The sequence below is a fragment of the Seriola lalandi genome, unplaced genomic scaffold (genome assembly GCF_002814215.2).
Source record: "Seriola lalandi dorsalis isolate HSWRI2012SDOR001 ecotype SW California unplaced genomic scaffold, Sedor1 jcf7180002054502, whole genome shotgun sequence".
In the NCBI taxonomy this organism is placed as follows: Eukaryota; Metazoa; Chordata; class Actinopteri; order Carangiformes; family Carangidae; genus Seriola; species Seriola lalandi.
In genome coordinates this window covers 102,528-126,990 of record NW_019525055.1, presented here as the reverse complement: position 1 = coordinate 126,990, position 24,463 = coordinate 102,528, and the positions used below count along the sequence as shown (strand labels likewise).

The 24,463-nt window shown below is 38.1% G+C and overlaps 3 protein-coding genes across 3 annotated transcripts in view; 2 read left to right on the top strand and 1 right to left on the bottom strand.

The window, feature by feature from the left end:
• Positions 1–1,257: 1,257 nt before the first annotated feature.
• rabgef1 (RAB guanine nucleotide exchange factor (GEF) 1) lies at positions 1,258–10,714 on the bottom strand. The gene is made up of 9 exons (XM_023413056.2): positions 10,622–10,714; positions 8,621–8,812; positions 7,556–7,761; positions 7,176–7,342; positions 6,804–6,885; positions 6,301–6,433; positions 5,780–5,871; positions 5,310–5,566; positions 1,258–4,468 (listed from the first exon to the last, which is right to left on the bottom strand). The coding sequence occupies exons 2-9, from the start codon at positions 8,797–8,799 to the stop codon at positions 4,049–4,051; spliced, it is 1,536 nt and encodes a 511-aa protein (XP_023268824.1). The 5' UTR covers positions 8,800–8,812; positions 10,622–10,714; the 3' UTR covers positions 1,258–4,048.
• A 2,048-nt stretch (positions 10,715–12,762) lies between these two features.
• On the top strand, positions 12,763–15,588 carry LOC111659981 (uncharacterized). The gene is made up of 3 exons (XM_023413081.2): positions 12,763–13,122; positions 13,653–13,955; positions 14,395–15,588. The coding sequence occupies exons 1-3, from the start codon at positions 12,808–12,810 to the stop codon at positions 15,040–15,042; spliced, it is 1,266 nt and encodes a 421-aa protein (XP_023268849.1). The 5' UTR covers positions 12,763–12,807; the 3' UTR covers positions 15,043–15,588.
• Positions 15,589–15,962: 374 nt separating this feature from the next.
• Positions 15,963–24,463, top strand: part of ttc3 (tetratricopeptide repeat domain 3) — a 25,885-nt gene continuing 17,384 nt past the window's right edge. Inside the window, exons 1-11 of the mRNA XM_087175799.1 lie at positions 15,963–16,077; positions 17,599–17,672; positions 17,773–17,806; positions 19,631–19,790; positions 19,899–19,980; positions 20,756–20,809; positions 21,728–21,860; positions 22,115–22,200; positions 22,607–22,701; positions 23,118–23,180; positions 23,974–24,031. Coding sequence (XP_087031925.1) covers positions 17,610–17,672; positions 17,773–17,806; positions 19,631–19,790; positions 19,899–19,980; positions 20,756–20,809; positions 21,728–21,860; positions 22,115–22,200; positions 22,607–22,701; positions 23,118–23,180; positions 23,974–24,031 — 828 coding nt within the window. The 5' untranslated portion in view covers positions 15,963–16,077; positions 17,599–17,609. The remainder of the gene's footprint in view (positions 16,078–17,598; positions 17,673–17,772; positions 17,807–19,630; positions 19,791–19,898; positions 19,981–20,755; positions 20,810–21,727; positions 21,861–22,114; positions 22,201–22,606; positions 22,702–23,117; positions 23,181–23,973; positions 24,032–24,463) is intronic.

Below are 24,463 nucleotides of genomic sequence, written 5' to 3'. Positions count from 1 at the left end.
TTCTTCGTACATGTAGAATATTTTTAGTTTGATTATCACATCCAGCATGAGGCATAAATCTTACAGTGGTGGAAAAAGTACTGATACCTTTTACTTAAGTAAAAGTATGAACACTACGTTGTAAAAATACTTACAAGTAAACGTGCTTCAGTTAAAATCCTGCTTTACTAAAGGTACAGAGGTATGATCAGTAAAATGTACTTAAACTATCAAAAATAAAAGTACTTGTTCTGCGTGACAAGAAGCCCAAAAGTGTAAAATCTTACTCTGAGAAATAGTCAGTAACCATCTCTGTCTGGAAAACGTATTGTCTGGATGTCTGAAAGTGGAGTAGACATATAAAGTACCATAAACTGAAAAAACTCTAGCACAATTACTTCAAAATTCAACTTGAGTAAAGACTTTGAGTAAATGTATCGAGTTACTTTCTACTTTTCTACACTCCAGTTCTTGTTTGAGGGAAAATGAAACGATCCTCGTGAAAACTGGAGCAGTCGGAGTGTGTTGTCGTTTCTGGGGCACCTGTTGCTGTCTGCTGTGATCGACAGATGGTGCTTAAGTAATGTATCTTATAGAGAGTGGGTGTAATCTAAAGTCTGTGAGGTTAATTAGTTTTGTATAATTAGTATGTAGTACTTTTACATGCTTTTAAATAAGGTAATTGAACTGAATATTTTTATCTCATGATTACTGTGCAGGTAAACAGCACAATACAATATCCATCAGTCAACATCTTTTCTTCACAATATACTGCTGCTGTCAGAACAATGTGACTCAGCACCCGTCATTACCGAGTTTATCAACAGTCCACACTGACGTATATATTTTCATATGGTCCATATTTCACCAAAGACATTACCATTATACAGTTATTATGAGAACTATGTCTCTGTTACATTTACCAAACACAAACGACTGAGTCACAATATGTCTGAAGTATTTCTCCAGTAACCTACCACTTCAAAACAGTCTGCACAAAAAGAGAGTAAATTAATTTATGTTTCATTTCACTGTCTTCTTTATTTCACTCAAATGAAAGATGCAATAATTATTTTATAAAATTTCCCAACAATTAGAATCATCCACCTTTGGGCACTCATGCAATTGTAACTGCATTACCAATTGTATTTCTAATTTTGTCTAGAGAAGATGGTAGTTTCCAGAAAACATTCAAAAAATTCATTTCATTTGATGGAAATTTTGTCATTAAGCAAGAACAACTGCATGAAATGTTATAATATCATAAACATGAAATGATTGAGATTTTGGTAGCGTTTTATTTCACATTTTCTGAATACGTTTGAAGAAACAGGCTTGTGTTATTCTGGATTTTCTTATTGTCAACAATCTCATGAACCAAAACCAAGAATGTTATTACCCTGTCTACCCTGACGCAGCCCCGACTTAGCTCACTGGTTTCTATGGAAGACATAAATCTTTAAAAATGACTCACAAAACAGACAAGTCATCAATCCAAATCATGTGTTTGATACTCATGGTTCAGACTCTCTACTCATGGTGCCTTTATTTCAAAATAAGAGTGTACTGGTGTTTCAGATCATTTAATTTGAGATAAAAAAAAAATGCTAACAAGTTAGCTAAAAAATCTAACAGTAAAATTTAAGATAGCTAATATCATGCTAGTCTACATTTGTTAAACCCACACATGACAAATGAAGCTGTGGTTTTCTTTGCAGTTGTGTAAATGTGGTAAATTACAGTGATCTAATTTTATAAGCTTTTAAATGTTCAGTCTTTGCTCTGCTAGATGATAAGATAGCACTCAAAAGATCCTGAAGCCAATGAATCAACAGCAAAAAAAAAAAACAGTAGTAGAGCATCAGTGTTTCAACAGGCAATCAGACAACATCAGCCTGTGGTTACACTTAATATTATACAGTACATCCCAGAAAGACAAACTAAATCAATATTTAAAATACATTATTCGTAGTATAAGAAGCCTACTGCATTCTAAGAACGATTCATTATAGACGTGATAATGCAGAAAACCTGCCAAAATACAATAAAATTCTAAAAACACAGCATGATGTTAAAATGTTTAGTGTTTATAAAAAATAAAAATAAAAACTGAAGGCCCTCTTGAAGTTAGCTTGATACTTGACAATGATACGACTTGTTTCAGAGCGGCTCTGTGTTTCTTCTACATTTGTTACAGCAGGATTTCATTTGCAACAGTTCAACAAACTCCACAACAGACATATGAAAGAGCTCCACGAGAAACAGTAAACACGCTAAGAAATGGGATTACGTTACTATATTGACAAGTCAAACTGTCCTCAGACAGAAACACATCACCACATACAGATGTTAGTACTTGCTGTAGAACGTGTTTTAGCACCAAAATTATAAGTGAAGTAAAAGTCCAAGAAAGTCACACAAAGAGTGAAATCTACTGGGCATATAACTTTATCTTCAGTCTTTTACAAGTTATTTGTAACTAGCTATCATTAGCATTTTGACATTAGCAAAGTGTGTAAAAAAAATAATACAACAGAATTTGATTCAATGCTGCCATTAAACATTTGTCAGCTATTAAAGATTAGCTCGTTGTATGTGGTGATTTTGTGTTTGTTAATGAAATAACCGTACCGCTACGTTTTTTATCCTGAGCGGGAAGAAGTTAAAAAATACTGAAAATATATGTTTTGAATTTAGTAGGGATGGGCATTTTCAGTAATTTCAATATTTGCGTACTCTCATTACCTTATGAACGAGTACTCGATTACTCGTAAATTATATATGTATTTTTTTACAGTAAAAAACTAAATACGGGAGGTCCGTGCCCGACCTCCCCGACCAAGCCTACTGTTGTACTGGCTGTCGGAGAACATGATATGCAAGTTTAACGCCACATATCTTGAAGTGCACATTATTGATGTCTTTTTTTTTTTTTTAATCAAAGTATTTCCCGACATCACTTTCCCTAGTAACTGCTGCCATGGTGCACGTAACACGCCCCGAGTTGAACTAATGTAGCCAAAAACAACACGTGCACAGGTGCACGAGTTGTGAAACGCCACTTGAATAATGAGGTCAACGGCGAGTACTCGAGTACTCGTGCCCATCCCTAGAATTTAGGCACACATAATTCACTAAAATCAAAACCTGTCAATAACGAAAGAGGTTTATGTTTTCAGCTTTATTCCAACGGATATATTATATTAGAATCTGTTTCATATAGCTTTTACAGGACTAACGTAAATGTTAGCGCCTCCAACAGGCTAACACCACCTGCACTTTATTTTTTAGGTAGTTTAGTCAAGTATTTTTTTTCACACCCAACACACTACAAGATAGAATAATTTGCTTTTTTTTTTTTTTCAGACAGTAAATACAGTTACACCCTTGTCGTGCTCGTTGGTGAACTACTGTAGCTGGTGGGTAACAGCTAACATGCTAGTGCTAGTCAGTAGCCCTTTTTACACAGAGATCCCGCTATATTGCCATTAAGAAGACGCCTTGTTATGCCGCCTTTACTTGTTTACACTGAACCAACAAAGCCAACATAATGCTGCCCTAAGTGTGTGATCTTAGATAGCATGCCGGCGTTCAGGAATCAAACGTGTGACGTAACACAACAGCACGTCAGCATCTGTCTCACAATGCCCATTCTATCTTTTACACACGTGTGACTACTTCAACTGCCGGCTTAAAGGCGGAACAGAAGTGACCCGCCACATTCTGTTTGTACCTTTTATACAAAACGGCGAAGCGCAATAAAGGTGCAACACTCCTGCCTTGAACAGGCAGTGTAAAAGGGGCTAGAGACAATCGCTCCCCAAGTTTCCTTCTATTTTCTCTGTACTGTGCAGAATAAAAGAAATGGTGGGCAGTAAATATAGTGCACCACATATTAAATAGGGAGTGCTTTCAGACGCAGTCTGGGCATTTAAGGTGCAGGAGAAGCACAGCAAGATGAGGCTTCAAGCTATTCATGAGATTTGTGCATACGGGATGTTACCATCAAACTCAAAACACAGGCAAGGAGCTGACTTTTAAAGCATTAGTACCTTTGCTGTATGTCAAACTAACCAGCAAACACCTGGGGTGTAAGGGGTGGTGGCAAGTTGTCGTTGTCCACGTTGTTGGCATCAATGGCAGAAACTGTGCAAGACAGAATCTCCAGAGGGTATTTCTCCAGGATGTCGTGCACCTCCCGCTCCACACTCTCGGGCCAGGAGAGGAGGTCGGCCTGCAGGCTCTGAGCAGCCTCCATCAGCTTCTCCTGCTTGCTGCTGAGGCCCGACAGCAGCTCCAGATTGTGATTGAGCTGAGCCAGGACTGGGTTGGTGGCAGTAACACCGGGTGCTGAGCCAGTTTGGGCCCAGTCACCTTCTGAGCTGTTGAGTCGAGGTGAAGCTTGGCCTGACATGTAACGCTCGAATTCCTCCGGGGAAAGGTTGAGAGACTGAGCATCCAACTTCTCGATAAAGGCAGCTGCACAGCACTAAAAAAAAACACAGGGGACACACCAAGTGAAAATTATGCCTGCGACTGACAGCAGGTTTTCATCAACCTGAGACAAACAGAGCCAGATGGCTTTGTATTAAAGGAATAGCTTGACATTTTGGGAAATAGGCCATATTTATATAGTTTGCTTATAGCTAGTCTGACAAGAAGATCTCGTATCATACCTGGTTTTTAAAATAAGGTAGCGGTTGGTTAGTAACAAATTCTGCCTACCAGCACCTCTCAGAGCTCGCTCAAAGGCTATAAAATGTCACAAAATAGCAAAAGGTGCCCGCTATAGTTTCCCAGAGTCTAAGATGATGTATTCAAATTGCTTGTTTTATCCACCCAAAAAGTCAAAAATCGAAAAATATTGAGTTTACAGTCAGATAGGATATAGAAAAGCAGCAAATCATCACATTCAAGAAGCTTTAACCCACAAAAGTCTGGAACTTTTGCTTGAATAATGATTACAATGATTAATCAGTTATCAAAATAGTAAAAAATGTTTTACTTTCAGTTGATCGACTAATCGATTGATCGACTAGCTGTTGCAACTCTCTTCTGATTCAAATGTTGCCAAATTCTGATTTGTGCATGGAAGTATGTGATGTCACATTTTCCTAACTGAAATAAACAAATCTCTCATGTGAAATGACCAAAACTGTTTAAAGTTTGTCAGAAAATAGTGAGTTCATGTAGGATCCCATTACTTCTTAAAAGATGATGCGCAGCTCATTTTTAAATCAGCTTATTCAGTCTCATTAGCCACTGGCTTTGCACATTGAGTACCACTGTGGAAGGAGAGGCCTCCAGCTCAAAAATAACAAAAAACAGACCAGATTGGTGAAGTAGTATCCGTCCTCTCCGGTCATCAGCCTGCTGGGGTTACAGAAGCGGGTGATGTACTGGATGTTGGACTGAAGTCGTGGAGGGTTAGCCTTGAGCACAATGTAAATGAGCGCAGGGAGAAAGTCGTCAGCGGAGGCTGGCTCATTCTTGGTGATCCTAATGGCACTGAAGATGTGTTTACTGCAGCGTGTGATGCAGGCAAGTTTGTCTCGAGGAACCCTCTTTGAATCCATCTCGATGATATCTGCGTGAGTCAGAGATGCTTTTTTATATTTTTATCTTGTTGAGATATTCGTCTCTGAGATTTCTGCCTCCACCCCAATAGCAGAGTATGTTTTTGGGTGAACATGACACATTGTGCAACACTTTGCAAATATGTATACTGTAGCAGAAAATATGACCTAGCTTTACTTTAATTAACTGCAGTCACACTGTAAGTTCAAGCATGCTTTCCGACCTGTTATTGCTTTCACCACATTCTCAGAGACTTCAGGGATTTCTTCATCCATGGAAACACAAAGCATCTGGATGGTCACCCAGTGTAAAGCCCTGAAACACAAAGAATCTAATTAGTGTTCACTGGAGTAAGCCTAAAGCTTTCTCTTTTTTGGGGGCAATATGATGTAACCATACACATTTGTTACAGTCAGTTCCCCCTGGGCGACAACCAAGTGTAGTTAACAGCTGCCATTGTGCATTCACATGTAAGAAAAACATGGAGAAAGCTGCTAAAAATGGTCATTGTGTAATCAACTGCAAAAACAGACTCATACAGAAGTTTTCACAGACTGCTGCAGATTAAAGAGAAGCGTTGTGCAGTGATGCTTTCTAATTCCTCCACTAAATGTAACACTAAAACCGGTCTGTATCCAGTCTGTATATGTGTGCACTGTTCCACTCCAGGTCCTCACTCTCACTCTATATATATTATTATTATTATTATTATGATTATTATGATTTGGATCCAGGGAGGCTCACCTTATCCTGTTCTGTGTGGCCAGATCCTTCTTCTCATCATCAGTGGTTTCTGGACAGAACACGCTCTTATACAGACGAGTCATGATATACTTTTCCACTTGGTCCATCACTTGCTCCACAGAATCTGAAGAGCCTGGTGAACATCAATTTATCAGAGTAACACTGGTTAGAGCTGTACTTCCAAATTTAAACACCTAAGTGAAAAAAAAATCTGCTTGTGCTGCCATCTAGTGTGTGCTACACACTGTGTCCACACCTTGTGCAGTACAAAACATCACAGCTGAGCGTGGTCACAAGTACAAGTTCAGCTTAGAGTGGCTCTTTTTGGGTGACCTGGCCTCACTAACAGCCTCCGTTAACTCTGGGTTTATCAGTCTAGCTACGAACAGGTTCATGAAATGAGATGGAGTTTCTATTTCAGATTTATTGAGGACTTATTCATTCTTTCTGGACATAATTGTTGAATGTGATCGACGTGACGAAAGAAGCTTCTCTGAACCAACCTTTAAAATGACTCATCAAGCGGTCAGCCATGCCCTGGTAGAAATCCTGAACGCACTCCGAAAGTTCTTCAGCACTGAGATCCTGCCAAGATGAGAAGTTAGAAGGTCACACAGCGCTGAGCAATATATTGATCTTGGCCCCGTTTCCAAATAATGATTGATCTTAGAAATTTGGTGGGTTTTCTAAGAGCATTTCTATGAACACTCTTAAATTTTTCCTACTTGATTCCCAAAGCAGAAAATCAATTTTACGATCATCTTAGTCTTAAAATGCTTTTAGGAAATAATGCCCTGGTCATGAAAATGTTTCACAGTTAAACTATCATTAAAAAAGATTATTATTATGCCACTAGATTTCTGAGTACAACAGACCTTCTTGCTGGACATGTTCACTATGAAGGCTCGACACTGCTTATGGATCTCCCGGCCGGGCTTCTGGAGGTTTTTCAAGAAGTCCACAAAATCCCTGGACACTTGGTCCGTTTCGAAGCTGGCGTGGCGGCTTATGGAGGGACTGGTTGTCTTGCCCTCTTGGGTTTCTGATGAGGAGGAACCACATTTAGAGAAAGAAATACTTTTGGCTACAATGGGGCCTAATTTAAAGATTTTTTTGTTTTCATTTTAATGAGAGATTATTTACATAAGCACACAGCTAAATGGAATTCTGCCATCATTCATTTTATTATTTACATTTGTGCTTTTCCTGCTGAGACATGTTAAAATGCGTCTGAATTGTATGTTTAACATCATACCTTTCTTGGGAGCACTGCGTGATGAAGGGCTGAAGAACTTCTTAACCGTGGTGACCTTTCGTGTCTTCTCATTGGTTTTCTTCTCCTCAAACTTGGAGAAGGGTCCTAGAGAGGCGTGGCCTGGGTGCGGCGGTGTGGACTGGGCGTGGGACTGAGTCTGCACTCCATGACTACTGGCGTATGCTGCCTCCTCCTCTCGTTGCAACCTAGCGCCAGGAAGAATTGATATGTCAGTGACCAACACTTGCAGCTAGAGTCCCCATATCTTGTGAAATTAATATACAGTGTCGCTGACAAAGTTGTTCTTGCATACAGAGTTATTATGCTACAGGTATAACTGATGAGCACACAAAGATACTTTTTTCAGTTTGATTTTATGTGAAAGCAACAATAAATGCATATGCTGTTGTCAGAACTGAGAATTTTGCAAATGAAGCTTTTCATTCCAGGATGGTGCCAAAGCAAACGAGAAAATGTGCAGTGATGTAAAACTTAATTTAAAAAAAGCAATTTGACATGTCTTTGGGCATGACATTATAGCTATGTAATTTTCCTCAACTGGGTGAGCTGATTTATTTGATGAGAATATTATATAAAGGGAAAAAGCCAGCTAATTGGCGGTCGTGTGCTTCAAGTGGTACTCAGATATTAAAATATTGTGGCCCACAGAATAAAAAGCATCGGATAAATCAGTAGAAAGAGCTGACACACTTTGTTCGCCTTTGTCAAGAGCCTGAATGATACTGACTGATTACCATATTCAAAGCTGCAGTTGCTGTATCATGTTTTTACAATATGCAGACAAAAATTTTAATGAAGTATTGATATCATAGAAAAAGCAATGAACTGAGGACAAACAAATATTTTAGACATGGCTGTTAATTTTGATATAAGTCTACAATTAGTTTGACCAACAATACAGAGTCTTAAAAAAACCTGATACAGTATATCTACTAATGCAGATAATTTCATCCAGAAGCAAACCTTTCTTTACCAGGCGATGGACTTTTTGATGGAAAATTCTGAAACCCAGTAACTGAAGGTGCAGGCTAGTAAAGCTCTTACTTTTCTGCCAAGGCCCAGTCGTCCTGGATCTGTTTCTGCCGTACCCGCTGGTACTCCTCCCTCCAGCACTTGGAGCACAGACCTTGCCATGCTGCGTTGCCATAGTAACCACATCCCTTTTTGCAAAGCAGGTCTGATTGGTCCACATGTATTCCCCGTCGCTCCGTCCGCTGACTCATAATGCTGGACAACCTGGAATGAAAAATTCATCATCTTATTTATTAGTGGATTTGTATGCGCTGCTGAACAGACTGATCTCTACACTGCGGCCTGAACACACAGATTTTATGACGCTTTCAGATTATTACACAGTTCATATGCAGCGTGCCTTGTACACGAGCCTCACAGACAAAATGCAGCCTTTCCATATCATGTCAGTGAGTGTTAGGTTTTCTGCTGGAAATGAAACTATAGACAGTGACTAATGACACTTCTATTTTATTGTATTCAATATTTGTTTTTACATTTTCTGTTTGTGTAGCAAGAAGGTGGCTATAAACGTATTATGCAATCCTGTATTGTATGACTATAAAGATGAACCTTGAACCTTAACCGTCCTTATACAGTGATGAATAAAGGGACACTTAAATGATTATATAAGTATTGCAGTTCCATAAAGTTCAGAGACTTGCAATAGACAGATGGTGAAAAGAGTGGTTGTAATAGAAACAGCAAGAGCCAAGATATCCTAATATTTAGTCTTTAACATGTTTACTGGTCCAAAACCTTAATTCCCCATAATGCAACTCTTTTGAGTGTGTATGTAAACTTGTGATGGGTTACTATTAATCCATCTTCCTTCACTGATATTTAAACAACCTGCAGTTTCAGATATGACCATTTTCCTTGCTCTGTTTATTTTACAATATTTTGTTTTCTATGTTTTGTCACTTTCATACATTATTATCATTATTAGTATCATTAATGATTATAAATTGCTAACATGACACCTTCCAATGTTCAAGTCAGACTCAGGGACAGACTATCCCACTAAAGGGTTCGGGGATAAGTGAGCTGTCGTCCCTGATTGAGCACACAATCCAATTTGAAGAGTCCCAGAAACTTAACATTTTTCCAGTGCTGGAATGCACAGCCTCAGGTTTTCAGTGTGTTAGTTTGTGATCATTTGAACAAGCAAAAAATTATTTAAAAATAATCACCAAAACTTTATATCAGGCAGCTATTTTCAGAGAAAAAGCTTTTAAGAATACAATGTACAATACCTGCTCAGCACCGAACAGAAGGCAGACAGAATAATCACATTTCTGGTGAACATATTCAGCAGGTCAAGATAAAGACATTTATCTCAGGAGTTGGTAGAAACCAAAAACAGATAAAAGACAACTTTACTCAATAGAAACTAAAACAATTAAGACCTTAAAACTACTTTTTTTTCTTGCCTCTCTACAAGACATGGGGGATGGAGGACCTGTCGTAGTTGATATTCTCCTTTGCAATTAATCAAATCATGTAGACCCTAATGATATGAAGTTAACCTGGGACTTTATGGGGCACCTGGAAGTCTGGGGCAACTGGAAAGTTGCACACTTTGCCCAGATCGAAATCTGAATCTGATTATCTGAATCTATACTGCAGGGATAAACACTGTTCTTAACAGATATTCACTCATTTTGTGTTTGGATTATTGGAGAGCACTGCTACGCCAAATTCTCCCCATAGGTGTCCAATTTAGTTGAGATCTGGTGACTGTAAAGGCCATAGCATATAATTCACATCGTTTTAATACTCATTAGATCATCCAGTGAGCTCTCCTACCCGGTATGAAGACAGAAACCATGACTCCTTATGTGTCTCTACTCAGTTATTCAAGGTTTTCGTTGCATTTGTCGCCTGTCTGTAGGTCAGTTAGCTAAAAACAGGTCGCAGCATTTTACTCAGAAATAACAAAGAAGTAATTCGCCAAGAAAATAACGCTCACAGTCTGATCACTAATATTGTGCTTTACCACGGCATGTACCTGGTGTCTGCTTTGGTACTCACCAGTTTTGTTTTCACCGACCTGAAAGCAGGAACAGTCCTCCTCTGCGTGAAGACCAAACCGTCTAGGTCAGTACACTGACGTCATCTTGGCGACAACGCGATAGTCTCTAACAGCGAGATTAGAGGCATTTATTAAATTCATGATCTCAAAGCAGATAAACTTTTTTGATGACACGGAGTTTTTTTTTTTTTGTTTGTTTGTTTGTTTTTTTTAAACAAAGGAATGCTGTTTACCTAGGCATCAAGGACTAATTTTCAAGGATTGATCAATGTCGTCATGTGGCAAACCCCCCCAAACCGCAAAATCAGGGTCATGTGACCGACGGAGATCGCCGAGTTAGTACGGAGCAGTACGGTAGGGTCAAACCAGAGGGTCAAATCCGAACAAAACCAGACTGACATCACAATGGGCAAGGATATTACATATAAATTATACTAATACATACATTTAGTGTTTTACAAGGTTAGTGCCACATCGTTTGAATGAAGGGTGGGACATTTAAACCTTGATTTCCTATTTGACTTAATGGAATCAATATACATTTTTAACCCTAAAATCTTGCCACAACACCAACAGTTACTCAACAATCATTTTTATTTTTTGCGACAACATTATTGTTGATGTGGTTGAAAGTCAAAGAGAAACTGGTTTGCATTGGTTCAGGTCAGACTGTCACTATGAGTGTGCGAAGCAGTAGCCTACAAAGAGTGCTGCAATAAATATTTTATGGATAATAAGTTACTCTATTTATAGAGATGGTAGTACATATACAGTACATAGTCTAACTAAACTAAACTAAATTGCTCATAATATATTGCAGTATAATATTCATATTTATTCTATTGTATTTTGCATCATATACTATATTCTTGTATATGCCATTACACAGAAAAATACTGTGATATAGAATATAATATCAAATCTTGTGAACTACTAGTTGTATGGAGTCAAAGGCAACTGGATTTGAGGTTGACATACTATTATAAACAATACTGTGATATTGTATATAATAGAATGAAATACATAATACAAATAATATAATCTTAAAATGAAACATAATACAGCATTAAATATTTTGCTACTGCCACTAAAGTAATAATATTATGATATAAAATTCAGCACAAGATGCAGGTGTATTGTTTTTAAAGTGCTTTTAAAATGTAGGCTACAACAGTTAGGCCAAATACATAGTCTAGAGTATTTAAACTATTGCACATGGACTCATGGTTTTCAACATTTCAACAGCTCGGTTAGACAACCAGAGGCTTTGAGGTTGTGTCTAGACATCATATATCTTTGAAGTGGAGTTTGCTGAAGGGCCAGCAGAGTCTGTCCCTTGCAGACTGCTTGCGTATTGACATTAAGGTTAATGTTCAGTGGTTGTGTCTAAGTCTAAATGCCAATTTGATTACAAAAAGTGCTGTGACTTCAGTGTCATTTATAAGCTGCACTGACTTTTAAACAGGTGGTTATTATATGGTTGTTGAGGCAGTGATGTTTGTTCAGTAATTTTGCTCTTTTTTAAGATACCACAGAAAGCATCATTACACTTCTGAAGCAGATTTTTCATGTGTCTTATGCTATATAGCCACATTTCAAATAAAACTTGCACTTTCAGCTTTTGGCGGGGGACATAGAATATGTTTATATAAATGGTTTGTGGTCCAGATGTCCTACAGCCCTTTTCCCCAGGGGAAGGCCATTGGAGAGGTCTCCCTGATGAATTAAAGTGAAGCAGTCAAAAAGTGTCATGCTGAAGTGGTTTATAACTGCTTTTCAAAGCATTAGTAAATGATTTATTAACCATCAATAGCATTAATTACACCTTATAAACCCATTATAAACCCACTCATTAAATTGTGCCTTATGAGAAAGTGATACCAAATAAATGACCATTCAATGAAACCTGTATAACAACTGTATTTTCACCACCACTGGCTCTGCCCAAGCAGGAAAATAAGGTTGATGTTTCTTTAACAACTGTATAAAGCCTCATTTGATTTTAACTGATACGTTGTGAATTTGTATTTATATGCAGAGTTCTTTGTTGGACTGGTTGTGCTGATAATGTCCCTTTGACAGGGGCAAATAAACACACAGAGGGTCAGAAACACAGATAACAAGCAGACCTGCCTCACAAACATACACATATTGACACACACTGGTGAGACAGACAGATATAACCATGATCCTGATGGGTCGCAGTTTGTGTCTTCCTTCTCCAGCCACTGTCCAGGAGCTGTTCTCTGTGGCTCGAGATGCCAGCATCATCCCTGATATCTCCCTGGATCCGGTCCTCACCACCTTCTTGTCACTGGACTCCTCCGCTGCGCTGCAGCATCAGTATGCCTTCTTACAGCGGAGCATGAGCAGGGAGCAGCAGGCAAAATTCAGCCTCAGCCTGACTGGAGAGCTAGGAGGCAGCAGCAGGGTCACCTATGGAGGAGTAGGGGTTGTTGCTCTGGCTCTGTCCATGCTTTTTGACCAGGTTGCCCAACAAGTAGGTAAAGCTTTCTGTGTCTGGTGTGTGTATGTCTTTGTTGACTACTGTTTACAAAACATGCAGTTTTTCTGAAATCAGCTGAAGCCTGTACTGACTTTGGTACCCCACTGACTTTTCTTCTAACCCCACTCTGAGGTTAATATTTGTTTTTAGGGGATTTCTAACTGTTGGATTGATTGCAATTTTTGTTTACTTTGGTGATCCTTTGATTTTTCATCTGGCACCATATTCAGGTCAAAATTTCAATTTGTCCAATAATTTGCTTAGGTTTGATTTACAGTGAGCATTACAGCCTCACACAGACCCCAGTGTAGCTGTAGACTCCTTACTCCTGTTACCAAGTTACTACAGCCAAAGTGAGATCCTGAGAGGACGAGGCAAATGGGTATTGGTTTTCTTTTCTTTGCTTGGTTTTTACAGTGTGGTAAAAATCATACAATACAATATATTACTACAAGTGTTGCAGTGTTAATAAGCTTACACTGGAGTAGACTCAGAAATATTTCAATTTATTGTTATCTCATCAGGTCCGAACACAAAGATCAACAGAGGGGGACCTATCAACTCAGAGATCCCAGGCTAAGAGGATTTTTGGCATCAGCAGCTCCTCAAAAATCGGCTGGCTCATCCACAACTACCTCAGCCTGGTCCCTGGCATTGCCAACAACCAGGAGAAGATGGCTGAGACTACAGAGCTCTATGACAGCTGGCTGAAACTGGAGCTGATTGACCACTATGAGAGGATGACCACTAAGAAGAGAATGAGCTCAGTGTCCATGCAGCAGTGGGTGACAGGAGCTGCATTTCATCTGCACATGAGAATCCACCAGGTCAGCACAGAGAAAAAAAAGCTTGAGGTTAAACCGAATGTTTTTATTTGTGAAGAGAGTAAATATTAGACTTAGATTCATCAGGTGGATCCAAACACAACTCCAAATGAATGATAACGGTGCTTTGCAACTGACAAATGTGTTAATAAGCAACTGCTTGCTGACTACTTTGTCATATAAACTTAAAAGGTGATCGTATGTCAATGCTGTGTTCACAACTTGCTTACACCCTTAAGTCATCAGACAAATCAGTTGTTGCAGGTTTAAGATTATGGAAAGACTGAGGTGGTCAAATACTAATTGCAAGAAAGCCTTCTGCATGAAAGCCAGACATGCTAGTACATGACCGTCCAGTCATGAAGTGCTGTATCATCCAATATGAACAGAATTCCTAGAGATTTGAGCTGATCTGAAATCACCTTTATTCCTATTCCAACAGGTCCGGCTGCACTCTGTGCCATTAGGAACAGCAGAGTCGCTGCGTCTGTCCTATAAGACGGGGTTAAGTCGCCTGGTTCAGGGCTACACAGCCTATCTACGCAGAAACATCCAGGAGACTGCAGCTCCAGGTCCACGAAAACCCAAAACCAGGACAGCCAGTGGTCCGAGACAAACTAACACATCTAGCGTAACCAATATGGCCTGCTCAAGTAATTCTGTTTTAAATGTTAGCCAGGTCAGTCCTGCGAGTATCTCAACTGATAGATTTAATGAGACTATTGCACCAAATTCAACTGCTAAAATGGGCAGAAGCTGTAAAACAAGTGGATCCAGAGAAGACTTTGGAGTCAATGTGTTAAAAGCAAGTGATGAAACCGCTGTAGGTATGGTAAACAGCAATTCAACTGGATTTAGCAGGGAGGAGGATGTCGGCATGCTAGGCCTGTTGGTCATTGAGTCATGGAGCAATGTGAGTCACAATGTGCAGCACCACCCCTGTGAGTCTCCAGCCATACAAGAAGCTTTGGTGACCCGTATTATAAATGCTCAGGACCTGGAGAGGAACAGAAATTTTTTCCTTTACCCTGAGAAAGTTTTCCACAGCCTGCTCAGGCAGAAGAACGACTTTGAGTTAAAGACAAATTAGACTTAAATGTGTGCGAATAAATCTTCAATCCCATAATTGAACTTAACATCGTGCTATTATCCTTAGGAAACTACTATAACATTGGCAATTTTTTTAGTAGCCTAGGTGTTATTCCCTTTTCACTGACCACAGATATGAAAATCTATGGTTCTAATCGGCACCTTAACACCTCAATCAACAGTTCAACACAAACTGAACATTATGGCCTTGGACTGTTAGGTGTACTTAACAAACTGCTCTGTACATCACATGTTCTGTGCTCTCTTTTACGAAAAGGGGAAATTAATATTTTAAACACTGCATGTACCTGACAGAATGTTATGTTTTATGAAGAATTGTTTGTTCTTTTTAACCTGTATTTGCATAAACCTGAGCGAGACACTGATTAATAACAGCCAGACAGAAGCCTTCAACACATTAGCTGGATTTTGCTCACAATAACTTTACACCTGATGGCAAAAGCTAAAGGGCTTTTTCACAATCTCCAACAACTTATTTTCTTGTCTAACTTGTCTAATAATAAAAAATATTACCAATCAATTAAAACACCACACTGAAATGACTTTTGACATTCTGAAAAAAGCTGATTGATCTTACATCACTAGAAAAGAGGAACAAAGAAGAGTTCACATATAGTTAAGTCCCATAATGAAAGTCTCCAATACAGTTACATTCAGATCCATACAGATGCTTCAACGAATTCAGTCAATATAATCAGATATGCATTTATTGTTCCAGACTTTTACCTTTTTGAAATCACTTGAGAGGATATTATTATTATTGCTAATAATAATAGTAATAATAATAATAATAATAATAATAATAATAATAATAATAATAATAATAATAATAATAATACACACACCAGTTGGTGGCGGTAAAGCATCAATAAAACCCCATTGACAAGAAGAAGACCCGCCTCTTCACGCATGCTTACGACATGCGGCAGCGTCGCATCAGTTTTGACTTCCGCATACTACTATGAACAGGAGGACCACCTTTAGACAAGAAACCACTGTTAATCTTTAACACGACGTGAGTTTGCTCCCATGTATCCCTTATTTAAATCACTTTTTAAACCCGACATCGTCGACTAGCTGCTACTGTCTTGGTTCGTGGTCCGCGGCGTCGCGCTAAAACAAAGTAGGAAGAAAGTGTCATGACGTTGTTTAAAAGCCATTAAACTGTGCCACGTTAAGAGGAAATAGCTAAAACAAAGCTACCACGTTTACCAGGTAACAGCCAATGTAGTTTCCAGCGGGATAACTTGGCAGTATAAACGTTTGTAAGGCAGCATTTTAACATTACGTATGTTGGCTATTATGCTAAAATGCTAACGCGAAGGAGGGGCGCTAGCTACGTTATCTCATTCCCGAGGGCTTTCGTTTAATCAAACAACTGTTTTAAATATTTTAAGTAGCGGCATTTTTAGAACAACGACTTTTTTTTATTAGATGAATAGGTCGATGCACCTATGCTATCCTTATCCCTCACGGCTAAGTATGAGTAATGTTTCTGTAAGCTGAACTAGTCAAACTAGTCAGATTTGTTTTGAATTTACCACACGAAGTTTGATTCGTGCGAATTACATTCTTTGTAATTATTTCTCTCCATTTCAATCCCCTACCTTTTGCAAGAGATTAATTGACCAACAAGAAAAGAACATTAAACATCTCTTAACAAACACGTCACATTAGATATTGAAAACATACGTCGGGATAACAAAATAAGGGTTGCGCTTAACTAGCCTAAAACATATCCAGCAACTTTATGAAACTGGCTGGTTTGAGGTGTGTTAATTTTTACTGTGCATTCGTCTTTTCGAAATGCTGCACCAGTGTATGTGTGTGTCTGTATGTTTTTCGCGTCCCTGGTAGGAAGAGGGTAATAAATGAAGAGGCTATGGTTATGATTAGTCACAGTTTTGCCCTGCCCTTTGTTCAGACAGGTATTATCACTGTGTGGAAAGAAAACACACACACACACACACACACACACACACACACACACACACACACACACACACATTCAGATTCACCTCATTGAGGCCACTGCGTTGGCAAGACAGGGACACTGTTGAGACTGGCTCGTGTCTTACTGTAACGTGATGCAGCATACTGCGTATGAAAGCTCACATTTCTCGGATATTACTGCTTTGTGTTGTGAAAGCTGCATTTCAACTGTTAACCTTGCAATCACTGCGAGGCCATGATAAATTTCCAGAGTTGTAAAATCCTTCCTTAAAGTATTGCAAAGCTCTTAATTATGATGTTGTTTTTTTCTGTCCAAAAAATGAAAATGTCTCCCCCTCACAATTATGAACCTTCAGGAGGCAACTCGTTTAATTTCCTTTCCAGAGAATATGAGAATAAATCTGCATGCACTTTCTTAATAGATAATCCCTCACAGTGAACATCACGTCGTTATGGTCATTCTGTTATTTTTGCATGGTAATGCAATGCTGACCTTTCAAATCAGTGTGTCCTCAACAGCTGCGTTACCAAAAGAGGCATACTGTTTGATGAATTTGAGTGATTTATACAAATTTTCTTACAGAGTTGGACAAAATGTCAGATTCAGATTCAGATTCTGACTATTTCTGGGAAGACAACAGACACCGGGTTAATGTTGTGAGTTATTAACTAACATTCAAAATAACAATATTTAGCCAACGTGCTACTTTCTCTATGTCACTGAAACGTTCTTTTTTTTTTTCTTTTGGCCACTCAGAGACATGATACAGTTATCGCCCTCCGTCCATCAGGTAAGGAACATTTGAGTCATGAGAAGCTGATGTTAAAATGGTTAAGTTACAAGCTAGAATAATAACTCCATCTGCAAATGCAGTGCAGCAGGGTTTCATCTATTCAGTCAAATATGAACAAAGGTAAACAAGGGGAGACAAGTGGCGATGAACAAATGCCTGAGTTTTTCTGTAACGGTGATAGTGCTGTCTGGTTGATGAAAGAAAGAAGAACAGTCATGGAGTGAAGTAGAGGAAACTTGAATAATAAGTTTAAAAACAGGAAGCGGTCAAGTTTTCATTTTTAATCACACGTGGCAAGTTAGGAAATGTTCTTTTTAGAATTACACTAGGACAATTCTTCTTACTGTGCGCTCAGTTTTGGACATGTTTCAAAACACCTTTATGTCCAAGATTTAAAAAAAATAAAAAAAATAACTTTGTTATGCCTCTGTGTCGGTGACAGCCGGAGCCAATATGTTCTGGGGATGTCTGTCTCATTCTAATGAATGTGATACCTCAGTAACGCCTAGAGGGAATTTCTTCAATCTTGGCACAAACATTCACTTAGACTTGGGGATGAACTTATTAGATTTTGGTGGTCAAAGGTCACGGTCACAGTGATCTCACAAAACATGGTTTTGGCCTTGTGAATGCGATATGTCAACACCAAAAACACTTCTTATTAGGCCGTTATTGAACGCTGTAACTCAGGAAGGGGAGCTTGTTATCATATTTCCTGCAATGTGGCTGCATACAACTGCGAAGTGATCATTCTAGTTATTCTTTTTAGAGGTTCTTAAGTTAATTGATTTTGCTTTTTTGAAAAATATAGAGCAATTACATCATTGATCAAATATGATGACATGACATGATATGTTGCAAAAGAATGAAATCTTCAAGACACAATAGCGAGTTTTGATATAAGTTTTGAGTACAAAATCAATTTTCAATATTTTTTTTATCCACCCAGTCCATTTTTATCAGCCATAACTCGATTTCACATCACAGTCCAGATAAATATGTTTTTACTTGTATTTTAGTGTTGACAAAAACTGAAATTACGGCCTCACCGTTGTATGCCTTCACCAGTTGCAGGAAATATGATCACAATCTCTCCTGAGTAAAGCATTGAACAGTAGCCAGAAGTGTTTTTGCAAAACATTATGATGTCACAGTTAAGTTGACCTTTGACCTTTTGAATATGAAATGACATCACTTAATTTTATCCCTATCATTTGAGTTAAATTGTGTCATAATTAGTGTATGAATTTTTGAGTTTTGTTGCATTCAAAAGAACGTGAGATCACTTTGACTTTTAACTTTGATCTTTGTCCACCAAAATCTAATCAGTTCATCGTTGTGTCCAAGTGAATGATTGTGCCAAATCTAAACAAATTTCCTCAAGTTGGTCTTGAGATACCACATTCAAGAGGCCAAAGATGTGTTTTGTGAGGTCACCATGACCTTGACCTTTGACTACCAAAATCTAATCAGTTCATCCTTGAGTCCTAGTGAATCTTTGTGCCTAATTTGAAGAATGTCTGTCAAGGCGTTACTGAGGTATTGTGTTCACGAGAAAAGGACGCAAGTATGTACAGACCACCTGAAAATATAATGCCTCCGGTCTTGGCTGTTGCTGGCATGGAAACATAAAAAAAGTTCCTTCATGTACAATGTTTTACTTCTTGAAAAATAAAAAGAGGAAATAATGGGCCCTAAATTTGGAGAATCTCTCGCTGGCTGTTGCTAGACATCACTTTTATAAATAATGTTATAAAGTCTCTGTACTGCTCTCAGCTAGGTGAAACCAAGTGTGTTTTCTGCATGTTTTTGTTTTTTTAGAGGAGATTTTTGATCGATGGCTCCGTATCCCTGCTGATACCAGAAGAGAAGCTGGACAGCGGATGAGAGTTTGTGCCTTCTGGCTTCCCATTCTGCTGCAGCGTGAAGACTCCAGCCCTACTGCTTGTTGGGCTATACAAATAGGTCTTGTCAAGACAAAGTAAAGTATAATTATGACTGCGATCTGAATATTTTTTAACCCCCGATTAATAACACTTTGAATCCTCAAAGCTTAGAGTGTTTAAGAGTTTGTAATTTTTCTTTCTAGGAATAGTGACGATATAACTCTGAAGCAGCTGAAAAGGATAGAAATATTGGAAGCAATCCTCAACGCCATGGAGAGAGGAAGTGTAAGTTCACTATGTAGTGATTCACTCTTAAGCTCTTTTTTACTCAAAACCTGTAAGATTGCAGTGTGATAATTTCTGCTAGTGCTGACACTTTATCCCCAATAGCTTCCATCTGTAGTAGAGCATTACTGATACATGGCCATGATTGATATTATTGACTGATCTTAGCTTATTACAGAAACTGTGTGTCGGTGTTGGCAGATTTTCAGAACTGACCTTGTTTTCTTCATATACACAAGACACCCAATAGTGTTGGGGAAGTTAAATATGTGAAAGATAACCGCATGACTAACATTTTCTAAATGAGTCAGTTTATCAGGAATTTGTCACGAGGACAAAATCAGTAATACTGAAGAGGGCAAAAAAAAAGTTAACGTGTAGGCTGTGACATATTCTGCTGACCTATAGATACTGTTAATACTGTTTATTGTAGTTTGGTTTTGTTATAAACATTGTTACTTTCAGGCTGCAAGAGACAAACATCAGTCAAGCATCTTTACTATATCTTGACTTTACTGAGAAAACCACACAGGCAGGACATTATGTCTGACACTGCTTGCAGCATTATCACTCATAAATAATGCTATGGTTTTTGGGGGATTTAAGGTATAATAATGTGGGAAAACCCACAGTCTTGAGTATGTAAGTTGTCTGAGCTATCATATAACATGCACTCTATTTAGCACTAAAGAGGAAAAGAGGAGATTGTGCTGCAGACAATCATGCTATTGGTATTTTACGAGTTTTTGATCTAAACTGCTGTTTTCTGTTTCAGTTGAGAAAGGACCAAACGAGGCACATCATCCTGATTAGCAACATGTTTAACTTGGTAAGTCTGGGGGGGAAAAGGGTTCATGTGTGTGAATATGCAAGAGGTTATCAGCTAATAAGGGTAAAGGTACTTTAAACAATAAGGACGTTGATTCCCTTTCTAGCTTTTGGTTAATCATAATATTATAATACAAAATGTTATTTGTATATCAAAATTTCATGCATATAATGCAGCTCAAAGTGCTATACATTAAACTGTATATATAAAAACATTTAAAGAAATAAGTTAAATGGTGGCAAACAAACAGTAAAATACAATGAAACTGGGTAGAGTTAAAGAATACAACTTAAATACAACTTATGATTAAATGAAATGACAATAAACTTCAAGAAAGAATCAGTAAAAGCCAGGATACAGTCTATTTAAAAGATTAAAAAGGTGTTTCTTAAAAAGAATTACAGAAGTTACATGCCATATATTTGTGTCCAGGTTGTTCCACAGCTTTGGTCCAAAGTCAGAAAAGGCAGCCTCTCCATACTTTGTCTTAACTGTTGGTTAATGCTCAAGTGTTCAATGACCTGAAGCAGTGACGAGGAACGAAGGAACAAAAGTTGAAATCATAATTTATGATCACACCCAGGAGTCTGCTTTGAGTTTATGTATGATTTTGTCTCTTTTAGATATGAGCACATATAAATCTGAGTGACGGCATGTATGATGAAAGGAGGAGGGAACCAAATACTGAACCCTATGGGACACCATAGGGAATGATGATGCTTAAAAATGATACCGCAGTTCTGTTCTGTGAGAAAACACAGGTTTTAAGCTTTGGCACTTGTACGAGAAGAAATTTTCATATTCCTGATCTTTAAAAATAATAGTGGCCCAAATTATAAAGATATGAATACATATGGTTGACGGGTTCTTTGTTTTTATGACATTTTTATGCGAGTGTGACATTGTACCATTCCCCAGCGTTCCCCAGAGGTTTTGGACGATGCATTACACTGGTTGGAGCGAACAGGAGAACCTGATATTCGCCGTCGCGTCTTGCAGCTTGGCCCCCCACAGACCTGCTTAATAGCCCTGCACCTTATCTTTACCGAGTGTAAGTCGCAGTCACACTAAAGTTCACACAGACTGATCTGCTACAAAACTATTCAATAGTGCACATTTGACACTTACACAACTTTGTTTTGTCAAGTCATTTGTTGTGATTCATGTGAAGGGAAAAACCCAAATGTTTTGTGTTGCATAAGCAAAGTGAACAATGAATCCTTTTGAAGTTGTAGGAATATGATTTCAGATCTGTGGGTTTTAAAGGTGAGTTAACAAACACACTCTTCTTTTGCTTTCAATCAGTTGCCAAGTATGTTCAGGACATGGGTTCCAACTTGGAGAAGACAATGAAGGCACTGATGGCTCGACCATCCGAGTATCTCATGGAGGTAAGAAACAACAGCATGATCTACACACTGTAACTTTTCGTTATTTGCTTTAAGACTACCCAGTCCAAGAAAGTAAGCTCTTCATAGTGGCGTCAAAGATCTATGATACAGTAATAATGCATGTTAAGAGCAGAGTACAGCCTCACCTTTTTTCACAATTTTTACACTGCATTACACTGCATTTTAACGATGTTCCTGTTTGAATATGAGGCACGGTCTATGGCACTTAGACATTGTTGAATTTTGAATATGGACATATCATTTTATGATCATATTTTTTATTTTTTTTAATGCTTGGTTAATGGATCAAACTGCAGATAAAAAATAACAGCTCCAAACTCTGCTAATGCTGAACGATTGTTGTGGCTGTGGAAGTAAAATTGGATTTGTCATGTTCCTCATTCAGAAAAGTGAAGAAATGAAGAAGAAAGGAAATGATAACTATATCAAACAACAGTATGAAGAGGCTGTGAAGTTTTATTCCAAAGCCATCAAATATTAGTAAGTATATTAAGTATATAATATTTTAATGTCCCTTAAAAAGTGTCTTTTTTCAGAAACTTTAATCTGTATTGAACTAAAATTTGAGAAAAGAACGTAATTTTTCTTTACTAATTTGAGTAACCAGTTTATTTGGTACACATAATGCAGGAAAATACAATAGCCCTGCAGTGAATCCTTATATTTTAGCTATTTCAGGTATTTCAGTTTTTGTTGACGCTGTATTTAACACCGCTCAGTATATTACATAACCACCCAAAATAACACCTCTCAGATACTGTCAACAAAAATTTGAAAACAAGTTTCACCATGATATGAATCACTTCCAGGTTTATAGTATTAGATTGTATAGCTCTAATAAACTGGTAATAAATGTGTGTGTGTTTTTGACTGAAGTTTATTCCCTCTCCATCCAGCCCTGACAACCACTTCATTTATGGAAACAGAGCCCTTTGCTATATCAAAAGCGAGATGTGGCTGTAAGTACCACTTATTCTGGAGCACATTTCATATATACATAACATACATGAATAACTGAAGTGCCAACTGTAAGTGGAAGAGTTGTTTGACTTAATCTGACCCAAAGATGTTTAAAATTTCTAGAAAGTAATTGGCTGTAATAATTTAAAAAGCATTTCTACCAAAACTGAGAAGAGTGTGGTAATAAAAGGAGCACAAAAAGCCTGAGCCTACGTTGTTTTCATCGACCTTTGAATACAATAATTTCAGTGACCTTTCACATCTTAGAAATGGAGTAAAGGAAAGGAAGCCAAGACCTTTATTCCCCAAGTGTGTCAGAGTTTGAAGTCATTTCTAAGTGGCCAAAAATTCTGAGTGATGCATTTTTTTGTCTCGCTTTTAGGAGCAGTAAAAGCATTTTATTAACTTGCTTAACTTCAGAGGTTGCTCATGCCAGTAATTAAGAAGTCTCCAGAGGTGTCCAAAGATGTTACAATACTTCAGGAGGTGATAGTCACACAGAAACAGTCCCTGAGAGATACAGTGCGTTTATTAAAAGTCTGCTTTGTGCCTCTGCGTGCCATAAAAGAGCAATGCCACACTTACTCCTATAAGTAAGTCTCAGGGGTGTCTTTAGTTTTCGGTTAACTTTAATCACGATGGCTAGGAGCGATTCTTGATAAATACAGGCACTGCGAGTCCCATGCTAGAGCAGAGTGAATTTTGACTTTTTATTTATTTAATGATAGTGGTCATCAAAGGTACAAGGCTTGAGAAATGTTTTAACCCAAACATGAATTTTTCATTTTACAGAAAAGCAGTTGGTGACGGAAAACGTGCTACTCTGATAAAACCGCTCTGGGCAAAGGTACTCATCTTTTTTTTATAATCATGCTACAGGATTGTGGTACGTGCAAAGAAAATGAGGCTGATCCACCATGTCCTCAGTCAAGCAGCAGTGTCAGTGCTGATGCTGAGCTTGGCATTTTTCTGCATCATAGAGGCGAGGTAAATTCTGTGTGGTTGAGTACAGATTTAAGGAATCGTCACAATGTAAAATGCTCCTGTAAAATTATATTTTACTCCATTAGAAAAAATATGTCTCAAGTTGGCTTTTCATCAGGTACCGGCAAGGTATCAAACTAACTCAGGTGTGTGTCATTGAATTGAATTAAACTTGCTTTGAGGAAGAACATATGATATACAAAGACACATTTATACTCAACATTAAAGGGTTTTGGGTCAGACATCACAAACAGAAACTGTACAAATATAGTCTATATGCAGCTGATTCATCCCTTGA